At 40.7% G+C, this 22,520-nt stretch overlaps 1 protein-coding gene across 1 annotated transcript in view; it reads left to right on the top strand.

Annotated features, from left to right (window-relative positions):
* Positions 1 to 21,836, top strand: part of GAD2 (glutamate decarboxylase 2 (pancreatic islets and brain, 65kDa)) — a 37,926-nt gene extending 16,090 nt beyond the window's left edge. Inside the window, exons 7-15 of the mRNA XM_010007025.1 lie at positions 7,323 to 7,402; positions 8,465 to 8,519; positions 9,900 to 10,016; positions 11,128 to 11,192; positions 15,056 to 15,134; positions 16,815 to 16,964; positions 18,411 to 18,518; positions 20,241 to 20,330; positions 20,991 to 21,836. Of these exons, the coding sequence (XP_010005327.1) occupies positions 7,323 to 7,402; positions 8,465 to 8,519; positions 9,900 to 10,016; positions 11,128 to 11,192; positions 15,056 to 15,134; positions 16,815 to 16,964; positions 18,411 to 18,518; positions 20,241 to 20,330; positions 20,991 to 21,164 (918 nt within the window). The 3' untranslated portion in view covers positions 21,165 to 21,836. The remainder of the gene's footprint in view (positions 1 to 7,322; positions 7,403 to 8,464; positions 8,520 to 9,899; positions 10,017 to 11,127; positions 11,193 to 15,055; positions 15,135 to 16,814; positions 16,965 to 18,410; positions 18,519 to 20,240; positions 20,331 to 20,990) is intronic.
* The last annotated feature ends 684 nt before the right edge of the window (positions 21,837 to 22,520 follow it).

The following is a 22,520-nucleotide window of genomic DNA, read 5'->3' on the forward strand; positions in this document are numbered from 1 at the left end:
TCTGTTTCACCAGTGATGGTGGAGTAGAATGTAACTGGTTAGGTCAGTCTTGGCCGAGGTATAATTCCCTGAGAAGTGCTTACTCAAGACTGAATTCAGGCCGCTGTAGTTACCAGTGTGTCATTAGTGGTTCTTTCATCTGCACTGGTGCAGGAGCAGAGCGATGTCCTTCAGGGCAGCTGTTCTGGACTGCATGCGATGCAGGAGACCTTGATTCAGAGGGTTAAAAGTGATGGATGCCAGTTGTAAAAACCAATTTTAGTGTATCATTTCAAACACAATGAAAAACCAAGATTGAAGGCCTCCTCCTGTGTGCTGGTGCATCAGCTTCAGGCTGCTGTGAGTGTTCCGCTGAGCTCATCCCTTTTTCAGTGTTGAGAAAGCAGCTGAAAGGGAGAGCTGCCTCCTCAGATTATATTTGTTGATGCATTTGTCTATAAGGCAAGTTCCATTGAATTTTAACCCATTCGCTGTTGCAATTTTGATCTGGCCAACTAGCACTCTTAGACAGCATCTAGCAGTAGCTGGGAATAGCATGGAGCGGGGATCATCCCTGACAAGTGAAAAGACGCAACTCTGAGGAGAGGGATGCAGAGAGGAGAAGTTTAGCTGTAGAGAACTGGTTGAGTTCATGTTACAAAACAGTCCTTGGTCCTTTTATTAACAGAATCATTTGGCTTGGAAGATCATCTAGTCCAAGCCCCATTTTATACTATTTGATAGTATAAAAATAGCTGACAGACTTGCAGCTTTTATGCAGACTCAGTGTTTAATTGGGAACTATACAGACTCAACCCGCAGTTTAGGGAATGAAAAAAAGCTGGGCATGATTGGAAAGACATGGGGATTTCTTCACCTCTGCTGTTCTTCAACCCAACTAGACTGTGCTCATGTGGTGCACATCAGCTTTCCTAATGTCCCACCCCATCTAGCAGTCACTGCAAGGAGGAGTGACGTCAGGTACTCACCAGCAAAAGAATACTACAACTCCTGCCCTAGTTTTGGAAGAGAAACCACAGAGTAAGAACTGGCATTTCTCCCAGTTAGAGAGCAAGGGGAGCCCAGATAGGGTGTCTCTGTCTCTGGCATCCCCTTACCTGCAGAGCTCTTGGGGTGAAGTGGCTCCTGCCTGAGGCTTCACAGGGAATATGGCTCTGTCAGCCACTGACTGAAAGGAGGATCTCTTGGCAGCTCATGTGTAAAGTGTCAGCATTGCAGAAAGCCAGACATATTCAGGGGGACCTTGTTCTCTGGAGGAGCACTGGGAGTGTCTGTGAGAGTTTGTAGGTGAGCACCCTCACAGCCAGAGCACACACAACATCAATATTCACACATCTGTTAGATCAGAAGAGGCAGTTTGCAGTAAATCACCACTTCAGCTTCTTGCACATTGATTTCCTTGTGGACAAGGAAGGGAATACAGTCCATAAAGCAAACTATACCAGAAGCCGTGAGAGAAGGGTAAAAGAAACTATGGCAAAGATTTTGCCTGAACTAAAATGAAATCTAAAATGGAGGTTCTTGACTCTGAGATAGAAATTTAAAAATTACTTCTGTCTCAAAGCAGGCAGCTCAGCACACCTCAATTTCACACAGCATGTGGATGATTTTGGTTTCATTTCTGTGCAGACTGAAAAGCTGATCTCTAGTCCCACCACTTCATGACACATAGTGATGCCCTCTAGGCAGGCTGCTTAGGAGGCAGTTTCCATGAATGGCACCTGGAAGAAGCAGTTCACGGGGTGACCTGTGGGGCTTCCAGGAAAAGATCTGAGGAACCTGGAGACCATGTTTTCTATGTGATGGCATAAATTATGAATCCAAAAGTTATACTTACATACAGATTACTTGCATACAGATTACGTAGGAAATGTTTTTGTTTCAACCTAGGAAACTAAAAATCAAACTCATGGACTCACACATTCTTTATTTGCATTACCTTACACAAAATAACCAGGAGAGTATTCCTTGGTGGTATTTGAAGCTAGAGGGAAACAGTGAAAAAGGGTCTTATTTGAGGAGCAGCTAAATTCGAGCAACTAAATTCAAGCAACTCCATTCCAGTCAAAGCAAAACCATTTTCCAGAAAAGCAATGCTCTGGTGCAGTCTGTCTCAAAGGAGGCACCTTCATCCAGGTGATACCTTGTGACTTTTACACTGCCACAGAATCCTCCTGAAATCAGTACAATAATGCTATAAAACTATCTGCACAAGAAAAAAACACAAGTCATGAGTCTTGCTGGATTAGAAAAGCAGCATGAAGTTACATATTTTAAAAACGCAAAAGATGGAAATACTAGTCTGTTGTGCAGAAACATTAATATATTCATTTCTCCCCTGACATTAACAAATAACTTTAAAAATTGAATAGCAGGTGCTAAAGGAAATAATAGCAAACATATATATCATTACAGTGTCTTTTAAAATGTGGTGAGACCCAATATACTCTTTCTGTAGACAACTGAAGGAAAAGCTGTAGCTTACAAGGAGATGTCAAAGATAGGATTCATGTCACTTTAATAATTTAAAGTGTAAACATTTAATCTAAGTTAGTCTATGCACTTTTTATAGCAAATAAAAGGAGAGTGAGATCTGCAGAAGACAACTCATCCTAGTCTAAAATGGATGCCAAAGCCTTGGGGATGAGGTGTCTTCTGGTGGTACCTTTTCCTCCTCGCTACTGAGGGGGCCCGGACCACAAGCCTAGACTGGACACACATTTTTAGATTATTAAAATTAAGAGACAAGTGGCCCAGCCTACACATCCAGGAATCCTAAATTGTTTAAAGCCCAGGCAAGAGGAAGAGGAAAGCATGTGCACCTCCTTTGCTGGCGTGTGGCTGATGGAGTGAGGCTGGGGATCCAGGTCTGCAGAGCAGCAGGGTGCCAGTGACCAAACCTACTGAACTCAGATGGGTCTGGGGTGCTGGACGGCTCAGCTTGCTCATCATTGGAGAACTCGCTCCTGATGAGCTCTTCCACAAAGCTTGTGCCACTCTGGATTTATGTGAGCAGGGAGAAATTGCAGTCTGAAAAACCAGCCATGGCCTTTGGGGCTCACAGTATTAGGATGTTTCTTTCTGACAGCTTCAGCCATGCCAGATTATGAGCAATTAATTTAGCAAGCTATAAAAATAGAAGCATCTGTATATTGAAGCACTGTTCATGTAAGATAATAATGCCATACTTTTCACCATCATAAGATTTTTAATTATTCTAATTCTTCCTTTTCCCAAAAGGCCTATTAGTTATTGCACCTGTAATAAATTTACAATGTGTTTTTAATTTACAAAGCTAACTATGAAGAAATTACTATTAGACAAAAACACGTATTCCTAACAGCTTTTGAAATTTTAGACAAAGGGAAAATTCCCTGGATCAAGATCACAGTTTTTTTCTCCTAAATAATTATATGCTTTTGTCACTAATATTGACTAATACTCTGTGCCTTCTCATTCACCATTGAATTTTAACCATATTTCCTTCAGACAAAAATTGAGGTTCCTCTCTAGCGGGAACATTTGTAGTCTTCCATGCACCTTTTGCAGTGCAGCACTGCATGAAGGGAGGAAAGGAGAAAGCTGCAGTGACAGCCCAGTCCCACTGCCTCTACTCCGGTCACTGGCAAGTACAGGACAGTGATGAAACTCTGGTCCTGCCAGCTTCTCCTAACTTGTTTTTTCCTTCAGGACTCACATCAGGCAGTCTGCCCTGTCCTTTTTTGACCCTGATTCTCCCACCATAAGGTTTTAGATCTGTGTAACTCCTGCATGGCTGTGTCATGAAAGATGGTGTTCAAGCTCATTTCCTTGCGTGGCTAAACAGCCTCTACCCCCCATCTTTCCAAAGGGGTCACAGTTGAGGTCCTTCTTCCTTGTTAGCCCAGCTGAATCCGTCAGTAGTTCTGTCAAACCAGGCTTATTTCTGAAAATCTTCCCTTCTCTTTGACATTTATATTTTCCTTTGTTTAGCATTATATTACACAGGCAAACAAATTTTCAGCATCATCCCAGGAATATTAAAATCAAGTTTAATATTCATTATCATTAGCAAAGTTTTCTTGGCTCTTAAAACAATATATTTTTTTTAATTTTCACTTTCATCCTGGAGTTGGAGTAATTCCTCTGATGTTGCCCTGAGACACAAAAACATAACAGCAGCCATATACCTGTGAGTGTGTACATAGGTCGACCAATTTCATATTCAAAGGTTGTTTAGAAACTGTAATTGCATTTGCCTTTCTGTGCACAGACTTCTGTATTTCTTCCCAATTTGTCCCTAAACGTGCTTTGGTTCCTGACCACTGAGTTCCCTTCAATCTGTAAAAAGCCTTCAGGCCACCGAGCTACCAGCACTACATTCATTTTTCCCCCCACTGCTGTTTTAGCAGAGCCATGAGACTTCTCAGTGAGGCAGCTGAGCTTGGCCATGTTCCAGTAGAGGCCTCTGAGCACATGGGCTTAATTTTTGTCCTCATAGTAAACCATTCAAATCTGTATTTTCTTTAATAAGGCACTTTGTGTAGTTCTATTTTCTATTAGAAAAACAAATTGCAATAGTAAATCTGTTTTAACTAGTATGGAATAAGGAGCAAAATTAATCAATGTAATGTCATTGAATCTAAACCCAGTGCAATATAAATCTGACTTCTTACTCCTCCATCTCTACCAGTATTTATAAATTACACTACCCAGAATGTGCACAAGTGTCTGTAATACACTAATAAAGAACAGATTAATTTTTAAAGTATATAAATTCAATTATAGCTTCACATAGCATATACATGAACTACCATTATGCTGGCAATATCCTAGCTCTGCTTCAGTTTTTGTAAAGGTCAAAAGTATCTTCTCAAACGTCAGAGTAAGCCTCCTGATAGCAGTAGCCTCCTCATGACCTTTCCTTCCTCCCTGCTCTGGTGAAGTTGCACTGCTACACCACAGGGCTCAGGGAGATCTGCAGGGCTGGGAAGATACTTCTGTACCTTCCACATTCAGAGTTTTGTGGATTGGTCACAGTCTAAGCCTTACTCTGCAATGCGTTTGTACTAGGGGAAGGTCCACTGACGGTAGCAAAGCTGATGCAGCTCCTGGAAGTGTGTGTGTTCACAGATTTGCTTTCATGAAACAAAGAACACACCATGAAAAATAACAGCGTGATGCTGAGCAGGCCTGTGATTTTCACTCTGTCAATACATCCTAGCACTTCGTGACTCCAGCTAGAAACACAACAGGGGGAGTTCCATATCTATTTTGAGGATACCACCAGCCTGTGGTTTTAATAGGTTAGACAGTAACAGTGTACTAAAATATCTAGCAGTTTCCAGAGTGCTGGTGCCTGCAGGTGCTACACACTTTCCACTCTCCCAGACAGCAGATATCACAGGGCTTGGGCATAGGGAAGGAGTAGAAACCTCCTCACCTGGTGTCATTGAGCACCCACTCCATCCAGCAGCCCTTCCCTGCAGGTCTCCCCCCCAGGCTGCAGAGCGAGCCTACTTGATGACTGGAGCCTGGAGAGGCCAGCTGCAATGAGCCCAGGGTAATTCAGCAAAACATTTAAGCACAGACACCAGTCCCTTGTTGGTCATTTAAGCACATGGATATGCATTTCATTTGATCACCAGCTTGTGCAAAAGTCAGTCTGATGGGCATATGTTTACATTTCAGAATGTGCTAAATTCCGGGGCTAGGATGGCTTCTTGTACTAGGGCCTTAAAAATGGGTTGTATGTCTAAACAGTGTGTTCAATGGCTGCTCAGTACATGTTGTTGGTAAACTGCAGCCATGACCCAAGGGGGAAAGCTTTAACCACCCATTGCATTAAAAAAACATAATATGAAAAATATCATTCACCTGAAGAAGTATTTTCAAATTGTCTATGTATTATCAGTGAGTCATGGCCCAAGAATGAGCTGAACTTTTAAACAATGTCTCAACATTGAAAAACTATGGGCATCGTGAAAACTTGAGGCATTTCAGCCAAAACAATGAGATACAGGCATATGAAAAAAAAAAAAAAAGAAGTTTGGAGTGGAACCTCTTCTGCAACCTTAAACTGTTACTGGCAATTACCATCCCTCAAGTGATTTTTAAAACATAGGGGTTTTTTACTTACTGAACTGAAGGTTCATGTTGGAGTTCTAGTCTTCCTCTCTCTTTCATGAAGTTGATTTAGAATTTATTTTCATTTCTCAAAGTGTTCAATATGAAGGGAGCCCTTAAGTATGCAGTGAACTCCCTCTGACTTCACAGCCTCTGAGTGAAGCAGACGTGTAACCCATCCTGTCCATCTCTTCCCCTGTAGCTCTCTACTACACTTACTACAGTTGAAGCCAAATACTCACTTGACAAGCAATTGTGATTACTTCTGTACTTTGTGGTTAGCTTCACTACTCTCACAGACTTTATGTCTTCCTTTCTTCTTTAATGTCTCAGACACCTAAAAAACCATATTAGATTTTTATCTCCTTGATCTTTTTTATAGTGTTACATCCAAACTAATGGTCCTGTAGTATATACAAAGAATTTCCATTTTTTAAGTTTAATAATCCAGAGATAAAATTGCTTTGGACAGTATTTTTACAGCCATGTCTGAGTGAATAAAATCAGGTTCTTGGTGGTTTAATAGAAAACTATTTAAGAATCATAATCACTAGGATTTCAATTATAATTATAAACCAACACTGACTCAGGAGTTTAGTCACAGGAGCTGGAGAAAGTTAGACTGATTTGCACTCCCAAATACAACTTCCACTTTTTATTCTGTACATACAGATTAACTAATAGTCTTACTAATAGCCCAGTTCTGATTTTAAACTGCAGTAGCTTTATTTATTAATGGGAGTTATTACTACCTTTCACTGGCATGAGATCACAATTAGCTTCCTATCTTAATTTCTCTCAGTATATTATTTGGCCAGGAGTTATATAGAAGAAGCACATAACTCTGGATGCCACGAACTAAATTAATTCTGTAAGGGATAATTTTTTGTTTCAGTGAATCAAGTTCATAGCTGAACCTGTACAAGCAATGGAAGCTGCAGGTATGCATCAAGGACAGAATTTGGGTCCATCATCAGCCACAGTTGTGCATTTAATATTCGAGGAATAAATCCAGGTTAAGAGTGATTGCTTTGTCTCTGATTGACTGTAGTGACCTGATAGGAAGCCTCAAATTACAGTGTTTCCAAAGAGTCTGTATGTAGAATAGCCTGTGTGGGAGTACTTGCTGAAGGGCTTGTGAGAGTGTAGTGTTTTATATTAAACTGGATAAGAAATCATAATGAAAATAATAAATGATAATAAATGTATTTTTCCAGAGTCACTTCTCTGTGAAGAAAGGAGCTGCAGCCTTGGGTATTGGTACAGATAGTGTGATTCTGATTAGATGTGATGAAAGGTAAGTAAAGATGCCAAATACAGCTCTTTTATGTGTGTACATAGAAGAGGATCATCAATTTCTGAGCTCAGAGAGAGCATATAAGATGCAGTCAACAGTTGCTGTAACTCATTGCAGCGGTGTCATCTTCAACAACCTTAAATTAACTTATCCCACTTGAGGAACTATCACAGAAAAACTGTACTGAGAACTGAAAAAGTCTTTTAAAAATAGTATTAGTCTAAATGGGCAACATTAAAAACAAATGAAGACTTGATTCTTGTAATGTGTCATGTTTGCTGTCATGTATGTATAGCTGTTTTGTGTACTGTCTTCTTAGATAGTCTTGCTTGTGGCTAAAGCAAATAAAACCTTAACCTCAATATTCAGTATCAGCACTGTCTTATCTTGCACTTCAAGCCTTGTACCACTGTGTCTGCATCTCAGGTGAATGGTTCCTAATAAAGGTGTTGCCAGTACAGAATACAGACAATAAAAAGGGCCTGACAGTGTATTTAACGAGTCCAGTTTGGTCACTTCTTGTGTCCTGCTTCAAGCAGATGTGAACATGCATTTCACCAAACTGTGGAATAGTCGCCCTGAAATTAATTCATCCCTGGGATGGAAACAGAGTTGCTTACACCCCAGCTGAGTTGTGCTGCTCGAGGCTATGCAGCTCAGCTGGCATTTTTTGTGCCTGCTGAGAGGAGATTGTGGAGTTTGGCACCCACAAGCTTCTTGGGAACCTGGGCTGAGCATCTCCCTGGGAGTCTGGAGCGTATTCCCAGGGCTCTAATGTCAAACAGGACCAGGAGTCTCCATGGAGCAGCATCAGTCTTTAATTAGGGTGGCCATGAGGTAACTACTCTCAGTTACCATCACCAGGTTGATGCAGATTGGTTGACAGTATAGTTAGGGTAGAAATCAGACTGATGGTAGAATCTTTCTGTGCTCTTCAATGCTACACAAGCCTTGGCAAAAAAAGTCACTTTGTTTCTTATTTGGGTTTCCTCTTAAGTGAAGAACTAACAATAAGGGCTGATTTCAAGATCACGTGTCTAATATAACTCTCTCTTGCTCCAGAGGGAAAATGATCCCATCAGACCTTGAAAGAAGAATTATCGAAGCCAAACAAAAAGTAAGTTTACTAGCTTTCTTCTTCCAAAAATGAAAAAAACCCAACAACACAAGAATGGTACAGCTAGTTACATTTTTGTTTTCCTAGGTAAAACAACATAGGCTTGCCCATTAACTTTTGATTTATTTTTCAGAAATGGAGGCTGGAAATTACCGAGGCAAGAGTTGCTGTGAAAATAGGTTTAGAGCTATTTTATAATCTCCATCCACTATTTGACTTTTTAATGTGTTCTTCTGCATAACATCCTCCTTTTTCATGTTATCTCTCTGTGATGCAGTTTACCAGCTGAGTATTGGCAAAACCAAAGTAATCATCCAAGTAATTTATTATGTATTTTATGTTGTTTGAATTATTCTTCATAGTGACCAAAACAATGGAAGTTAAACTAAAATCCACACATATTGAAAAATGCCCTAGTTTCGTATGTGTTCATTAATAGAAGCTAGAATTAAAACAACAGATTAAAGTATGCAATGAACCTAGCCCTGTGCCTTCAACAATATTTATGTAAATAATCATTAGAAACACAGCATTCAAAGCTCATTAATAACAAAAATCTTCATTAAAAGCTTACTTTGTTTGAGAAAAATGATATAATAGATAGAAATGGAAGGCAATGTGGCAATAGAGCACCACACCTACTGACCATGTATTTAACTTTGCAGAGGGAAGTTCAGACCTTTTTGATAGTTAAACCCCAGCTCTGCAAAAACGTAGCCCCTCTTTACCTTTGCTGCTGTGAGTACTGCTTATGAAATCAACAGAACCACCACTGAATTTAAAATGAAACACTGGTATAAATTCTGGCATGTGGCAGACAGTGAGTGCACCTCTCTAAGGCACAGCAATTAGCAGGGGGAATCCAAGAGATGGTCCCTGGTCTCTGTGGAGGTGGCTGTCTCCTCACTCTGCTCGAGGGATGGGGCTGGAGGTGAGCCTTGCACCTCCCCTGTGCACGGCCCCTTGTCCCACTGACAGGACTGGGCCACCACACGTTCAGACACTCACTGGATAATGATAATACCGCCCAGGGCACAGCCCACCAGAGGTATTTCTTGCGCTGTGGTGATTGAGTGAGGTTTGTTTACCTCGACATCATGAAGGGCCGACCTTTGTGTTTCACGGAGCAGAGTTGTTCTGAGCCACCTGTCTCGTGCATCCTAACAAATGGAGGATGCTGGTTTGGAAGTTTGCTGCCACCTTAAGGTAGAAACTGTAATATGCTTTCATCTAAGAGAAAAGCAGTGTAACATGGTCGGTACGTCCTCTAGGAGACACTTGTGGGCTCACTGTGGAGGCAGCACTGGAGGCACCGGGGGTGCTGCAGGCTGAGGAGGCTGAAGCTCTTTGCCCTTGCCAAATACCTCTGTTTTCTTGCAGGGATTTGTTCCTTTTCTGGTGAGTGCCACAGCTGGGACAACAGTGTACGGGGCGTTTGATCCTCTCATAGCTATTGCAGACATCTGCAAGAAATACAAAATCTGGATGCACGTGGATGTAAGTATCATCTTGAGGCACAGGGGTGATTGCAAGGTGTATTAGCATGAATTTATTTTAGACAGTGTAATCTTGTACAAAACTGGTTGTATTTGTTCCTGTAATTCAATCTAACATCCGAGCCCTGACTTGCCATTCCCCTGAAAGGCTCAGGTCAGGGGGGCATTTCAGGAGTTGGGACTGTGTGATACTTGTAGCAGCTGAGATACTTCAGATGACCTACTTTGAATGCTTTTGGCCTTCAGCTTTATCTCTAAATGCCGTTAGTACAAGAAACATGTAAGAGCTATACTGATCACTGGCTCAGCTTCTGCAGCAGCTGCAATATAAATATGTAAGGGAACGTCTACAGTTGTCTGGAGTAAAGTACCCCAAATTGCTGAACAGATTAGTGCAAATGCTAGAGGAATTTATCTGATTGGCCAGTTAACTTCATCTGGGTTCTCGCCAATAAATCTTTCTGAAGGATCATCTTTCATCCCTAGAATGGCTTTTGTATCATTTTTGCAAATCCATTTTCCAGAAAAGCTTGGTAATTGGATTTCTATAAGGCTGGGTATCCTGCTTTGGATTACTCTGTCAGCCAAAATCACTCCAATTCAAAGGAAGAATTAATATTTTCCTTAAACTACTTCTCAGTCGTATGAAATGCCAGCTTGTCCCAGATCTCTGAGGGAAAGCAAATGAGTAGGGAGCAAGCAAAAGTGAACTGAAATGTGAAGAAAACTCACCAGATCAGCTAAGACCCCAGTCTGGTTTGTTATAATCAGTCACTAAAAGAGAAAAGGCAGCTTTTCTGGAGCTGCCTGCAAGTCATTAATTACAGCATGGGGGCAGCCCAATGTGTCAGTGTCAGAGGAGGTGCTGAGGGAGGGGTGAGCAGATGATGAGGGTTGATACTCAGATTATGGGCTATAAACTGCTGTTTCCAAGCTACTGGAAGAAAATTGTTAGAATAGCTGATGCCTCAGGCCCCATCTGCCTGGTCATTTTGAAATGTGCCACATCAGCAAGAAAAAAGAAAGGCCCCAAACTGATGTGAATGCACAGATGTCATCATGGAGAAATGCAGAGTTCTCCTCTCATTAAGATAATGTGTCTTGCCTTCTAGGGAGCATGGGGAGGTGGGCTCCTGATGTCAAGAAAACACAAATGGAAGTTAAATGGTGTTGAAAGGTATGATTTATTCATGTTAATTAAACACATTTATTAAATGCATTTTAACACACTTTTTATTACCGTAGCAGTATATATAAATAAAAATATAAATCAATGTTATTCCCAAGATGAAATATGGAGAAATTATGCAAACTGCCCTTCCAGATGTAACAGCATTGCTGAGTGCCTTTGCTCAATGCTACAGTAGTGTGGCACTTTGTTTGGTGGTACAAGCTGCAGAAACCTGTCTGCATTTCTTCCCAACATATGTTGCAGCTCCAGAGTGGTTTCTGCAGCATCCCCTGTCACAGTGTCAAACATGGATTAGCAATCGCATTTCTCTAAGAAATTAATCTTGGAGGGAGGTCTTGCATGCTGAAGTCTTAAGTATGAAAGGTGGATGCACCTGTAGTTTGGACAGGGTTCCTTGCAGTCACTGACCAGTGCTCTGTCACTTCTGAGAGAATATCCCCTTCTAGGCATGTTGGTCACTTCTTAGTGGATCTGTGCCTGGATATACACATTTGGAGTCATGAACCTGTGAGCACTGCACATGTACACAGATGATCATAAGAGACATCAGTCCAGTTTGGAAACTGGGAAGTCTGAGCTTAAACATACAAAGAGCTGCTTTATTTAGAAACTTCTAGTTAAGGTGAGGAACTCCTTGCCCTAGGGCATTAAGATTACCTGAGTTCAAGGGAAATAAATAAAAATAATAAATAATTAAAGTGGGACTTCTGTGAGCCACAAATTACTGGGTACTCAGAGAATATTTGGAGGAATGTCATATATGCTTGCCCTGTTTTGTTTTGTTTTTTCCCAAACACTGGTTTAGGCCACTTGTTAAAGACACTGTACTGGGATAGATGGAGTTACTCTCACATTTGCAAATCATCTGAAGCTCATGCTGTTAAGAGAGTAAACTATTGCTCCCTTCCACCTTTTTTATCTCTAAAATGGATTGCTCTTCCTTGCCAATTAAAATTACAAACAACTTCCTCATCCTGTTTCTGAAGATTAGGAGGATACCTTTCTTATACATCTCACATGCAAAGCTTGGAAAGCTCTATGGATTCAATTTAGTTAGGACTGCCCCTAGCACTGCAGACTTACATATTGTGTATTAAAAGGACACAAATCCAGACATCCAGCAAGTTAGAAAAATCTACCCAGGTGCCTGTGAAGACAAGAGTATGACAAAAAGAGTTTGTCTCCCAATTTGCTGTCCAAATTCTGCTGGTATGAGAAGTTCAGGTTGAATCCATATTGGAAAAATCTCCAAATAATGTGCTTTAGACCCAGAACTCCACTGGATTTTATCTGGTACTTTGACAAGCACCATCTCCATATGTTTGACAGTGAATTAATGAAATCTGTCCTTTCCAGTGCTGTTCCGCTGCTTGATGGACACTGCGGCTCATTACAGTTTGTCCAGCTCTCCAATGTGGGAACCTTTAGAGTAGACTTACTAGACCTAATTTTTTGGACATTCCTGTTTTATGGTAGATATTCAAGCACAACCCAGATATTACAGGTCTCGGTAGAAGAGAACTGGAGCTGGTACTTAGTCAGGTTGGACAGAGGAGAAAGGTACAAAGAGGGAGCATTCAGTGGAGCACTTTGTGCTCTGAGATCCCCATCCTTCTGTTAAGAGTCACTCCAGAAAAAATAGTCCTGTCAAAGGCAGGAGAAGTTGCAGGACCAACCTTACTGTGCTCTCCAGTCCCCCAGTGGCAAAGTTCAAGCTGCTGCAAGGCACCCTGAAGGAAGCCTGTCCCCTGGTGTCAGGAGCAGAGGGGTCTGACCATCATCAGGAAATTCAGTCTGGTGTCCCACTCCCAGACACTTGGGCGGGGGGTGATGGCTACATGAGAACAGCATGTTTGGAGCTGAAGGAGTGCTGCTATACAGGGTCTGAGCACCCTTCCTTCCTGGGGCTGCCCCTGGGCGGTGAAGGCACCTCGGTGTGTTTTTAATGATCGTTGAGGCCCAAATTCTGCTACTCTTTAATCTCTCCTGTCATCCATTTGGGATCTCTAAAGGAAAACTTTTCCTCTTTTTTTCTTCCGCTTGTGACTCTCAAGCAAAAAAACACATAGGTGCTTGGTGCTCAGGTATTTGGGCAAACATAAGATGCTTTTAAAAAACATCTGTGAATCCCTGTAGCTCTTTTCCTTCACTGTTTGTCTCAGTCAGCAGTTCCTGCAAGGGCATATTGATGACTGAAGCCCAGAAAAACTGATAACAAATGAAAAATGGTGCGGTTTTGTTTTCCATAATTATTTTTTTCTTCTGTGTGCAATTGTGATGTAATTGGGGAAATAAATGACCTTAGGGTAAATTAAATGTTTTAGGCAGATAGTTGACATCTGGCTGCTGTCAGTAAATAATTATTTTGCTTGAGATAACCCGTTCCACTACTATATTACCTAGAAGTCTCTTAAAAGAATTTCTGCCTGATCCACGCAGGCACAGATAAAAATTTAGAAGTATTATATCAAAGGAAATACATAGACCTGAGTGTGTGTTCAGAGTCATTAACTTTGGTGTTGTAATCAGAAGAGTGACTGAGCTGATTAAAAGCTGCCAAATACTCAAAAAGCTGAGCCAAGTGGCCAGATGTTGCCTATTCTGTTCTCTACAGATTTTGCATCAGGCACTTGCACAGTCCCATTTAGATAGCAGAGAAGAAAGCACAGGAGTGCTGCACGCTGTCCATGTGAATTTTAGAGTTGCTTACTTTGAAGGAGTGGAAACAATTTGGCAGGAAATGATGAGGACATGCATAAACCTTTAGTGCTGTCTCCAAATCCTACAAAGGAAAATGCTGCCAGATTCCAACATGCTCATCTCTGTTCACATAAATGTTATCTGCAAGCGTGTCATGGGTTCTTCAAGTTTTTACAGGCCCCACTTGACTGTTTTATGCCAATTTATACCATCAAAACTAAAATCACTGCACTACATGAAATCCTGTGCACTATGCGTCCTTGACAGCCTGCCAAATAGGATGCAAATGTATACATCTATCAGCTAATCATCATATGTAATAATATTAACAAATAGCCAGTCAGTAATAACACAACATTAAAATAATAAACAACTGAACAATCTTTCATTCATCCCTTGCCACAGTCCCAAATGTCTCATCTCTAAGCTGTGTTGTGACAGTGCCCTGCCCGGGCTGACAGCAGTTTTTTCAGTGAGTGTGTCCTGAAGGGAGACATGATCCGACTCCTTTGTGGAAGGATGGATCAGTCCTGTCTTCAGCACTTTGGTAGTTTCGGGCTCAGTCCTCCAATTGTGTGACTTGTCATAGCCAGTCTAAAATAAAGGAGCTATGAAAATTTACCATCAGCAGAGCAGTGAGAAAAATTATTTCTATTCAGGTCTTCCAAGTTATTCCGAGTCTTAGAGGTGCCCAGAAGTATATAAAGGAAATTTCAAACATGCATATGTAAGCTACTTAACTAAAATCTTACTGAAATTGGAATCAGTGGTAGGGAATACACTACTTTGTCAGCTTATTATCTGCAACTTCAAGCAAGTCAGGTTTTTTGAGGAAGTTTGCCCTATGTTTATGAAGTATAGATGACTCCCCAGGAAGTTTAATACTGATTTGATTTAGTGGATAGAGCAGTTACCCTGTGATAAACTAGCAGAATTGTTATCCAAAAACCAACTGGAGCAGATTAGGTCCCATATGAAAGCATTGCTTTCCTGACATCAGCCATGATCATTTTCAGCTTTGCTGGCTCAGAAAAAGAAAAGGGTGTGCGTTGCAACATGTTAATTATTACTCTTGTTATTACTAAATGTCTCTGTGGTTTCACCACCACAGAACAATGTCTGACTTTTCATGTGGTTTGTTGTCCCAGGGCTAATTCAGTGACCTGGAACCCTCACAAGATGATGGGTGTCCCGCTGCAGTGCTCAGCCCTGCTAGTGAGAGAAGAGGTAAGTCTCAGTGTATTTGGTTCTCTGATCCTTTCCAACATTTTGCTTCAGAAAATCCTGGATGTTTTCTTTGTAACTGTCATAGCTAATATTTGCCAATGTGATGAGGATTAGAAAAGAAATGGAGAAGTATCTAGTCATGTGCTCAGGCTGTGACTGCAAAAGGAGCTAAAGTAGCTGTCTAGCAGAAATTATAGATCCAATAAATGGCAATGTCTTCACAGAGTTTTGTATCCATAGTGAAATTCTGGGTGCATAACTGTGTAACCCCACTAGTTTCTGTGAAGCACAAAATGTAATTTTAGGTAAACTCTAGTCCTGTTAGAATGAATGATCTGGAATACAGGCAGAATGACATTTGGTCCAGAATCTAGGCATCATTGCACTTCCTAGACTTCTATGATATTTCAGCCCAGCTTTGATCCACTTGAGGGAACATGGATATAAAAAGGGAAGACTAAGTTCACATGGAATAAAAAGTAGAGATTTCATTTAGTACTAGAATTCAAATTATCCTTCAAGCCTGCAATTTTCATATAACCATCATTACTGAGACAGCTGAATACAACCACCACTTACTAGGCCAGCTATCAAAAAGCTGGTTGCTGTTTTGCTAACAGCTGTACAACAGATTGTATACAAAGTGATTGCACTTAGGAAGAGAGAACCTGGCTTTTATTTGCCCTCTGGGTCAGTGCCCTGAGACAAATCCTGCACAGTTGAAGTCAGTACCATCGTTGACCTTCAGTGAGAACAGATGGCTCAGATTAGGAGAATGCCAATTTTTTCCCTCTGATTTTGCTGTCTCTGTTTTGAGTTACACGTAAAGATTAAACTTGATGATAAATAGCCAAGTTTTGATTCTTGTTGCACTAGAAATTGCAGCTGTAGGCAGCAGCCCATAGGTATACCTTAAGCTGGATTGAGGGCTTAACTAGAGCCAGGACATGACTTTCTGTATTTCATTTAAAAAGATAAAAAGGAAACCTCATGCTTTCATGAGCCAGGTAGCTTCACCTTGTTGGCTTCTGGCCCTCCCACAAAGCTGCCTCTCAAACTGGTGTTTTGCAGCCCAGAAATAGCTCTAGCTGGCTGTTTAAAGGCCATATGCTCATCTGTCTGTTCAAAGCTTAAGGATCCACTTAAGGATCCAAACTGCAGCTGAGGGTTTTGCAGAAAAGAACTGAGCCTTCAAAGAAAGAAAAAAATGAAAATCAGAATTTTTGATACCAAAGCAATTAGAAAAGTGGTGTGATACTACTTAGATTAGTCACCACATTGTCAAGGTCTGACTCAACCAGAAAAAAAGCCTTTCAAGCAAAGGAGCAAAAGGAACCAGAACAAGGAATAAAAAGTGAAATTCAAAAACCCACTTGTGCATAATGATGCTAGGAAGCACAATATCCAGCTATTTTTTTTAAAATGCCTTGGCTCTGGGAGTGGATTACACATTGCCAGGTCAGGTACCAAGGTGTCCTGGGCACTGAATAGGATATGAAAAACTTAGTTCACTCAGCAACTAAGTCTTTTGTCTAAGGTTTTGTCCAGTTTTTTATCTTTCTTTTGCACTTGAACAGATACTCCACTGAATTTGGGTGTTAGTGATTTCTCAACCAAAGCAAACCTCAAATCAGTAGTCACATCTGTGGCAGCATCACTTTGTGTCTTTGTTTTTCTAAGGGGTTGATGCAGAGCTGCAATCAAATGCATGCTTCCTACCTCTTTCAACAAGACAAGCACTACGACCTGTCTTACGACACAGGAGACAAGGCTTTGCAGTGTGGGCGGCACGTTGACGTCTTCAAGCTGTGGCTGATGTGGAGGGCAAAGGTAGGACTGCCTGCAAGATATGTGCTTGCATTAAAATAATGCACACCAGATACAGAGGTAGTCATCATTTTAGAGAAGTATCTGACCTGCATTTCCCATATAGAACATGAAAGAAAGAACATTATTATTTTCTGGCTTTTTTATACCTTTAACAATTTGGCTTCAAAGCAACACACATGATTTTGAAACCTCGTGGCTTTGCTTAGCTTTTGATTTGTGTAACTGTAGAAGCCTAACAGCATAAAACATACACCTAGGAATGTTGTTAGTAAGATTTCTGGAAATAAAAAATATGTTTTAATGACATCAGAAATTAAACAAGGCAATTCAAGACTGGAATACCTCATTTCATTGCATGCAGTAGTTAAAAAACAATCTTTTGAAGGTGGAGAGGAAAACTCATAAAAATCTGTTATCTGGAAAATCTGAAAACACCAGCTCAAATTATTAATTCATCTGTATTTGTAGAAAGTTGCTAAATAAGTTCTTCCAGATATTTATCCAGCCTGTTATGTCAAGTTGCCTCAGGTTTGTTCAGAGGAGATGACATCACTGTTTTCATTTCCAAAAAGCCTTAGAGAGATCCTCATGTGCTTCATTAAAACTCTGAAAACAGTTCTGAGACAGACATCAAATGTAGCTCCAAGTGTGGGAGTCTGTAAAGGAGGATGCAAGTTTCTGAGGTTGCAATAGTTCGTTGGGCTAACTGGGGTCTCCAGAGTGGCAGGCAGTTTTAGCCACATGTCTCTCTTTAACTCCAAGCCTTTCTCCCATGGCTGAGCTAGCTCTGCCTGATTTTGAAATCACTTATACACAGAGGGATAATGACATGGGCTTTTAAATCAGTTCTGCACTGCCAGAAAATACTTAACAGGGATGTGAGTCCATTACTCAAAGATGTTTCTTCTTCTAAACACCATTTTTTCAATATGCCTTGCACTGCTTTTCTTTTCTCACACCCCACTTATAATATTTGTGTTACAAAATAGGATGTGTGTTTCTTAAACAGTTTATCTCTTCCAGCTGTTTATTCCCCTTCTTCCCTCATAAAGCTGTATCCTTTGTCTGTGGCATCACAGCTGGTGATTGCAGGAACAATTATGATGTCACAGAGAAAGGATTATGACTTTTGCAAGAGAAGAAAAAACAGGATTTGCTTCAGCTCTTAAAAACACAGCTTCTGAGTGTATATGGTGTCTCTTAGAAAAGAAGAGAGAAAAACACTAGAGCAGCAGAGCAGTATCCAAACAAAATGTGCGTTTTCAAATGCATCAGGATGATTTCTAAAAGCATATCTGCTTCTTCTGTGTTTAACTGAAAAAGAAAAGCTATTATTGGAAAAGCCCCCAGCACATCACCTCTGGAAGATTAAAATCCCCTGTTCTGAAAACAGCAGGACACTCCACAGAACAGTCATATAACATTTTTCTCTCTGTATCTCCAAAGGGAACCACAGGATTTGAAGCACAAATTGATAAGTGCTTGGAACTTGCAGAGTACCTGTACAACAAAATAAAGAACAGAGAAGGGTATGAAATGGTGTTTGATGGTAAGGTATGTATTGCAACTTCTTTTTCCCAGTTGGTCAACAGCACTTCCCTTAGTCACCTATTGGGATGCTACCAACAGGTAAAAACAAACAGCATGTGACAGAAAACAGTGTCCCTTGTAACAAAACCTTTTGTTCTGCCAATATGTGTCTTCTTTAAGGAATCCAGGGACAAGGTAGATGAGGCAGCTGTGCATGAGATTTCAGTTCGCACAGTTTCACCACTGAAATTAAACACTGGCATCTCAGGCTAACACTACACAAACTTGGTTAGGACCAGCTCCTAAGTAAAAAAAAAAGTTGCATTTTTCTATCATCAGGGTCTGTTATGTGGTTACAGTGCCCCACACAACTCTGAAAGGATGGTTGTGCAAAGTGCTTTTATCAGCATTCTCAGGTGGGCAGTCACAGGGGACGTGGGGTGACAGGGAGATGTCTGCACTGCAGTCCCTGCTGCAATGGAGTGCAGCACAGCAGGGTAGGGGCTAATGCTGCTCAGGAGCCCAGCTGGCACATGTGGCAGGGGTGACACCACGATGTGGGGTACAAATATCTATAGGCCTGTTGATTCTGTTGAGGGAGTCCAGCTAAGACGGGATCCCTGGGTGCTCAGCTGGGGGGCAGTGCTCAGGGCAAGGGAGTGCAGCTTGGGTTGTGTGTCTGTACCTCTGAACTGCACCAGACTGTCTCAGCCATGTCTTTGTGGACAACCCTTTCCATTTACAATAGCTGGGGTCAGGCCTGGTAGAGATGTCTGTTACAAAGTTCACTGTTTTTTTGCCTGTAAAAGAGTGGGGAAGAAAATCCCACTCTAGGTTTTTCCCTTGTACTTGTGATCATTTTTGCTCTCTGTACTTGCCCTGGAAGTTTTTGTCTCTCAGGGTGTTGCTTAGTGCATTCCTAAGCACTCTGCAGCACAAGGATAAATGTCACCATGTTTCTTCAGACAGAGATCACAGGCTCTTACCCGCATGGTGTGATTTATTTCTTGCACCTCACACATCATCACGGAATTTGGTCCACTGGGTCTGATGATGAGTAAAGGAACCGACAGCAGTAGGAGTTGCTGTAACTCACACATCCAGCATCCAGCAAAGAGGAGCATAGCAAGGCAGACAACTATTGCGAGATTGCAAAAATACACAAAATGTCAATTGTTTTTTACTTCAGGCCTTTCTACTTTGTGCTCCCATGTAAGTTAAACAAGCTAAGACACTGCAGTGCATGCATATTAGTACAGCAGCTAGCTGAATCAAACTGAGAAGTAATAAATTCCATTAAATATGATAAAAATCTTAGACTGTCTTATGAACCATCTGTGACTCCTGTTTACAGAACCAGATTTTATATTATTCTGTCATGTAATAAAAGTAAATGACGTGGTCCTCACCTCTAAGTTATCTGTAATAGACTCTTGTCTTAGCCACACAAACCCTTCAGTCTCTGGAGGGGACAGCACCTACAAAATATAGATGCCTCTCAGCAGGAGATAAATAAATTTACACAGCAGGATGATGTGTTTCTGCATCTGACACCCTGGGAATAAATTGCCTAAAATTATCTTTTCTGCATTAATAATGATGATGACTCTCAGTGGACCACAATAATGAAAACCATTGACTGCTGTCACAATATGATGTATGAGAGTTGGGGGAAGGCATGAACTTAATTGCAACTGAGATATTACGAGCATTTCTTACAGTGTAAACCATTGTTGTTGTGTTCAGCCTCAGCACACAAACGTCTGCTTCTGGTACATACCCCCCAGCTTGCGTGGTATGGAAGACAACGAGGAGAGAACGAGCCGCCTTATGAAGGTAAGGAGTGTCCTCCAGGACATCCTGTGGTGAGCACGGGGATCCTTGCATGCAGGCAATCCTCAGAATGGTCTCCCAGGGCACAGGTTATGTGATATTCTGGCAAATGACACCTCTCTGGTCATTTTATCGCAGGTTAGGCTGGCACCACCTGCCTCTCATCTCCAAGGTTGGTATTCCCTGGGTTTGCCTGGTTTCTGGAGTCATTAGAAACTTGGTATATTTACTGAAGTTACTGTAGACTGTGATTACTAAACCCAGCAAGTGCAGCAAGAGCTTAATAATACCATGGCACTCTAGTGTACAAAAAGAAGGTGGAAAACAATTGTAACAGTATGTTTTGAGTTGGCAACATCGAGGAAGTAAGGGGGGAAGATTTCCCAGTGATTTTGAGAGCAGGACAAAGAAGCAGGGTAAACCCCATTTCTTTTCATTGAGCCATTTATTCCTTAATTGATGTCAATTTTTTTAGCAATACTGTATGTCATTTCATTTTAAGTACTTCTTGTAGCTCTTAATGTGTGGTGTTTTTTTTTAAATAAAACATACTCTGCGTTTTGTTATTATAATAATGAGGATAGCAGTAATTATTAAAATAATTCTATTATTATTATAATATTCAATTGTTGTCATGATCCCCTGCTTTTTGTCACATTGCAGGTGGCACCAGTGATAAAAGCCCGGATGATGGAGTATGGAACGACCATGGTGAGTTACCAGCCGCTGGGAGACAAAGTGAACTTCTTCCGGATGGTCATCTCCAACCCTGCAGCAACTCACCAAGACATTGACTTCCTGATTGATGAAATAGAACGCCTGGGACAAGATTTATAATAATTGTGTGGGAAAGTCTGTTCCTGGACCTCTAATTAGACACTTAAGTTGTCACAAACTGTGCGAATGTAATTGTAGTTTGTTCCAAAGTAAATCTATTTCTATATTGTGGCGTTGGAATAGAGTACAGTTTAAAATCAAGAAACATGGCTCCTTTAAAGTCCTTTCCTGAGTTTTAAAAGACCTCCTTAATAATTAGGTGCACAAAAAGCTGTATTAAAACAAATAAGAACAGAAGATACTTAAAATATCATCCCCCATTTTAACACAACTACTGTAAATAAAAATCAATCAGACTGAATTATGCCAAATTTGCCCAAAATGGTGACAAAACCAAATTGGGGGAAGTGGGAGGGGGCAGTGAGAAGCAGAGTATACAAGTTGTATGTTTAAATGTGAAAGCATTTTGCCTTTTTCGTAGTATTAGAACAGAATTTCTAATATACCTATAGCAACATTTCAATTGTATTTAAATAGGTATAGTTTTACAAAAGGAAAGATATATATATGAAAAATATCCTATTTTATAAACTATATATTTTTATTTTATATGGGTTATAAAAATGCAAGGACAGAAGCTGAAAATTAACTAGGATTCTTCTTCTTTTGATGGAGGTGCCTCAAATATTTATTACTGCTTCTTTTAAGATGCAAGTCCACATACACATTCTTAAGAGGTACCAGTACCTCCTTTCTCCATGTCATATGGATTGTACATCTCCAGGGTTGATTACTTAAAAACCTCAAGAGTACTGCAGCTCTTAAAACCACTTAATAAGATCAACTACAGTACAACAATAGGATGCTATTATTCCTAATTATGTTTCCCACTTGGTCTAACTAAGCAGACGCACAATCAATATACAGTGCTAACCAAGACTGAAATAAGGTTGTATTTGGATGTTTTCTGTGTTCTGTGGTAAAAAAGCTGATCCAAAAAAAGTCACGTCTGACTCAGTGGTTGTCTCAGAACCATTTCTTCTATTAGCAGTCCAAAACTACCATGAAAATTAAAATTTATTTTAATTCTTCCTAAAAAAAATAGCATGAAACCTCACAGCTACATTAAGAGGGTAGAAACTTCTTACAGATGTACAGATCTGAGACAAGGCCTGAATTACACATTTACTGTAATCTGAGGGACTGGAATGGGGTCTAAGTAACAAACTGCTTTGTGAATGGTTTCTCCTAGTGCTGGACTCCATCCACATAGACAAAGGATTTTGAAATTGCAGAAAAAACTGAATAAGGCTACATCTGCTAAAACAGCCCAGGCAGAGCCTCTCAGGCCTTTTCAGAAACCACAGGCACAGCTCCTGCAGAATTAATGTGTTGCATCATTCCTTAACATTAGAG

Source organism: Chaetura pelagica, unplaced genomic scaffold (genome assembly GCF_000747805.2).
Source record: "Chaetura pelagica isolate M959 unplaced genomic scaffold, ChaPel_1.0 scaffold17, whole genome shotgun sequence".
In the NCBI taxonomy this organism is placed as follows: Eukaryota; Metazoa; Chordata; class Aves; order Apodiformes; family Apodidae; genus Chaetura; species Chaetura pelagica.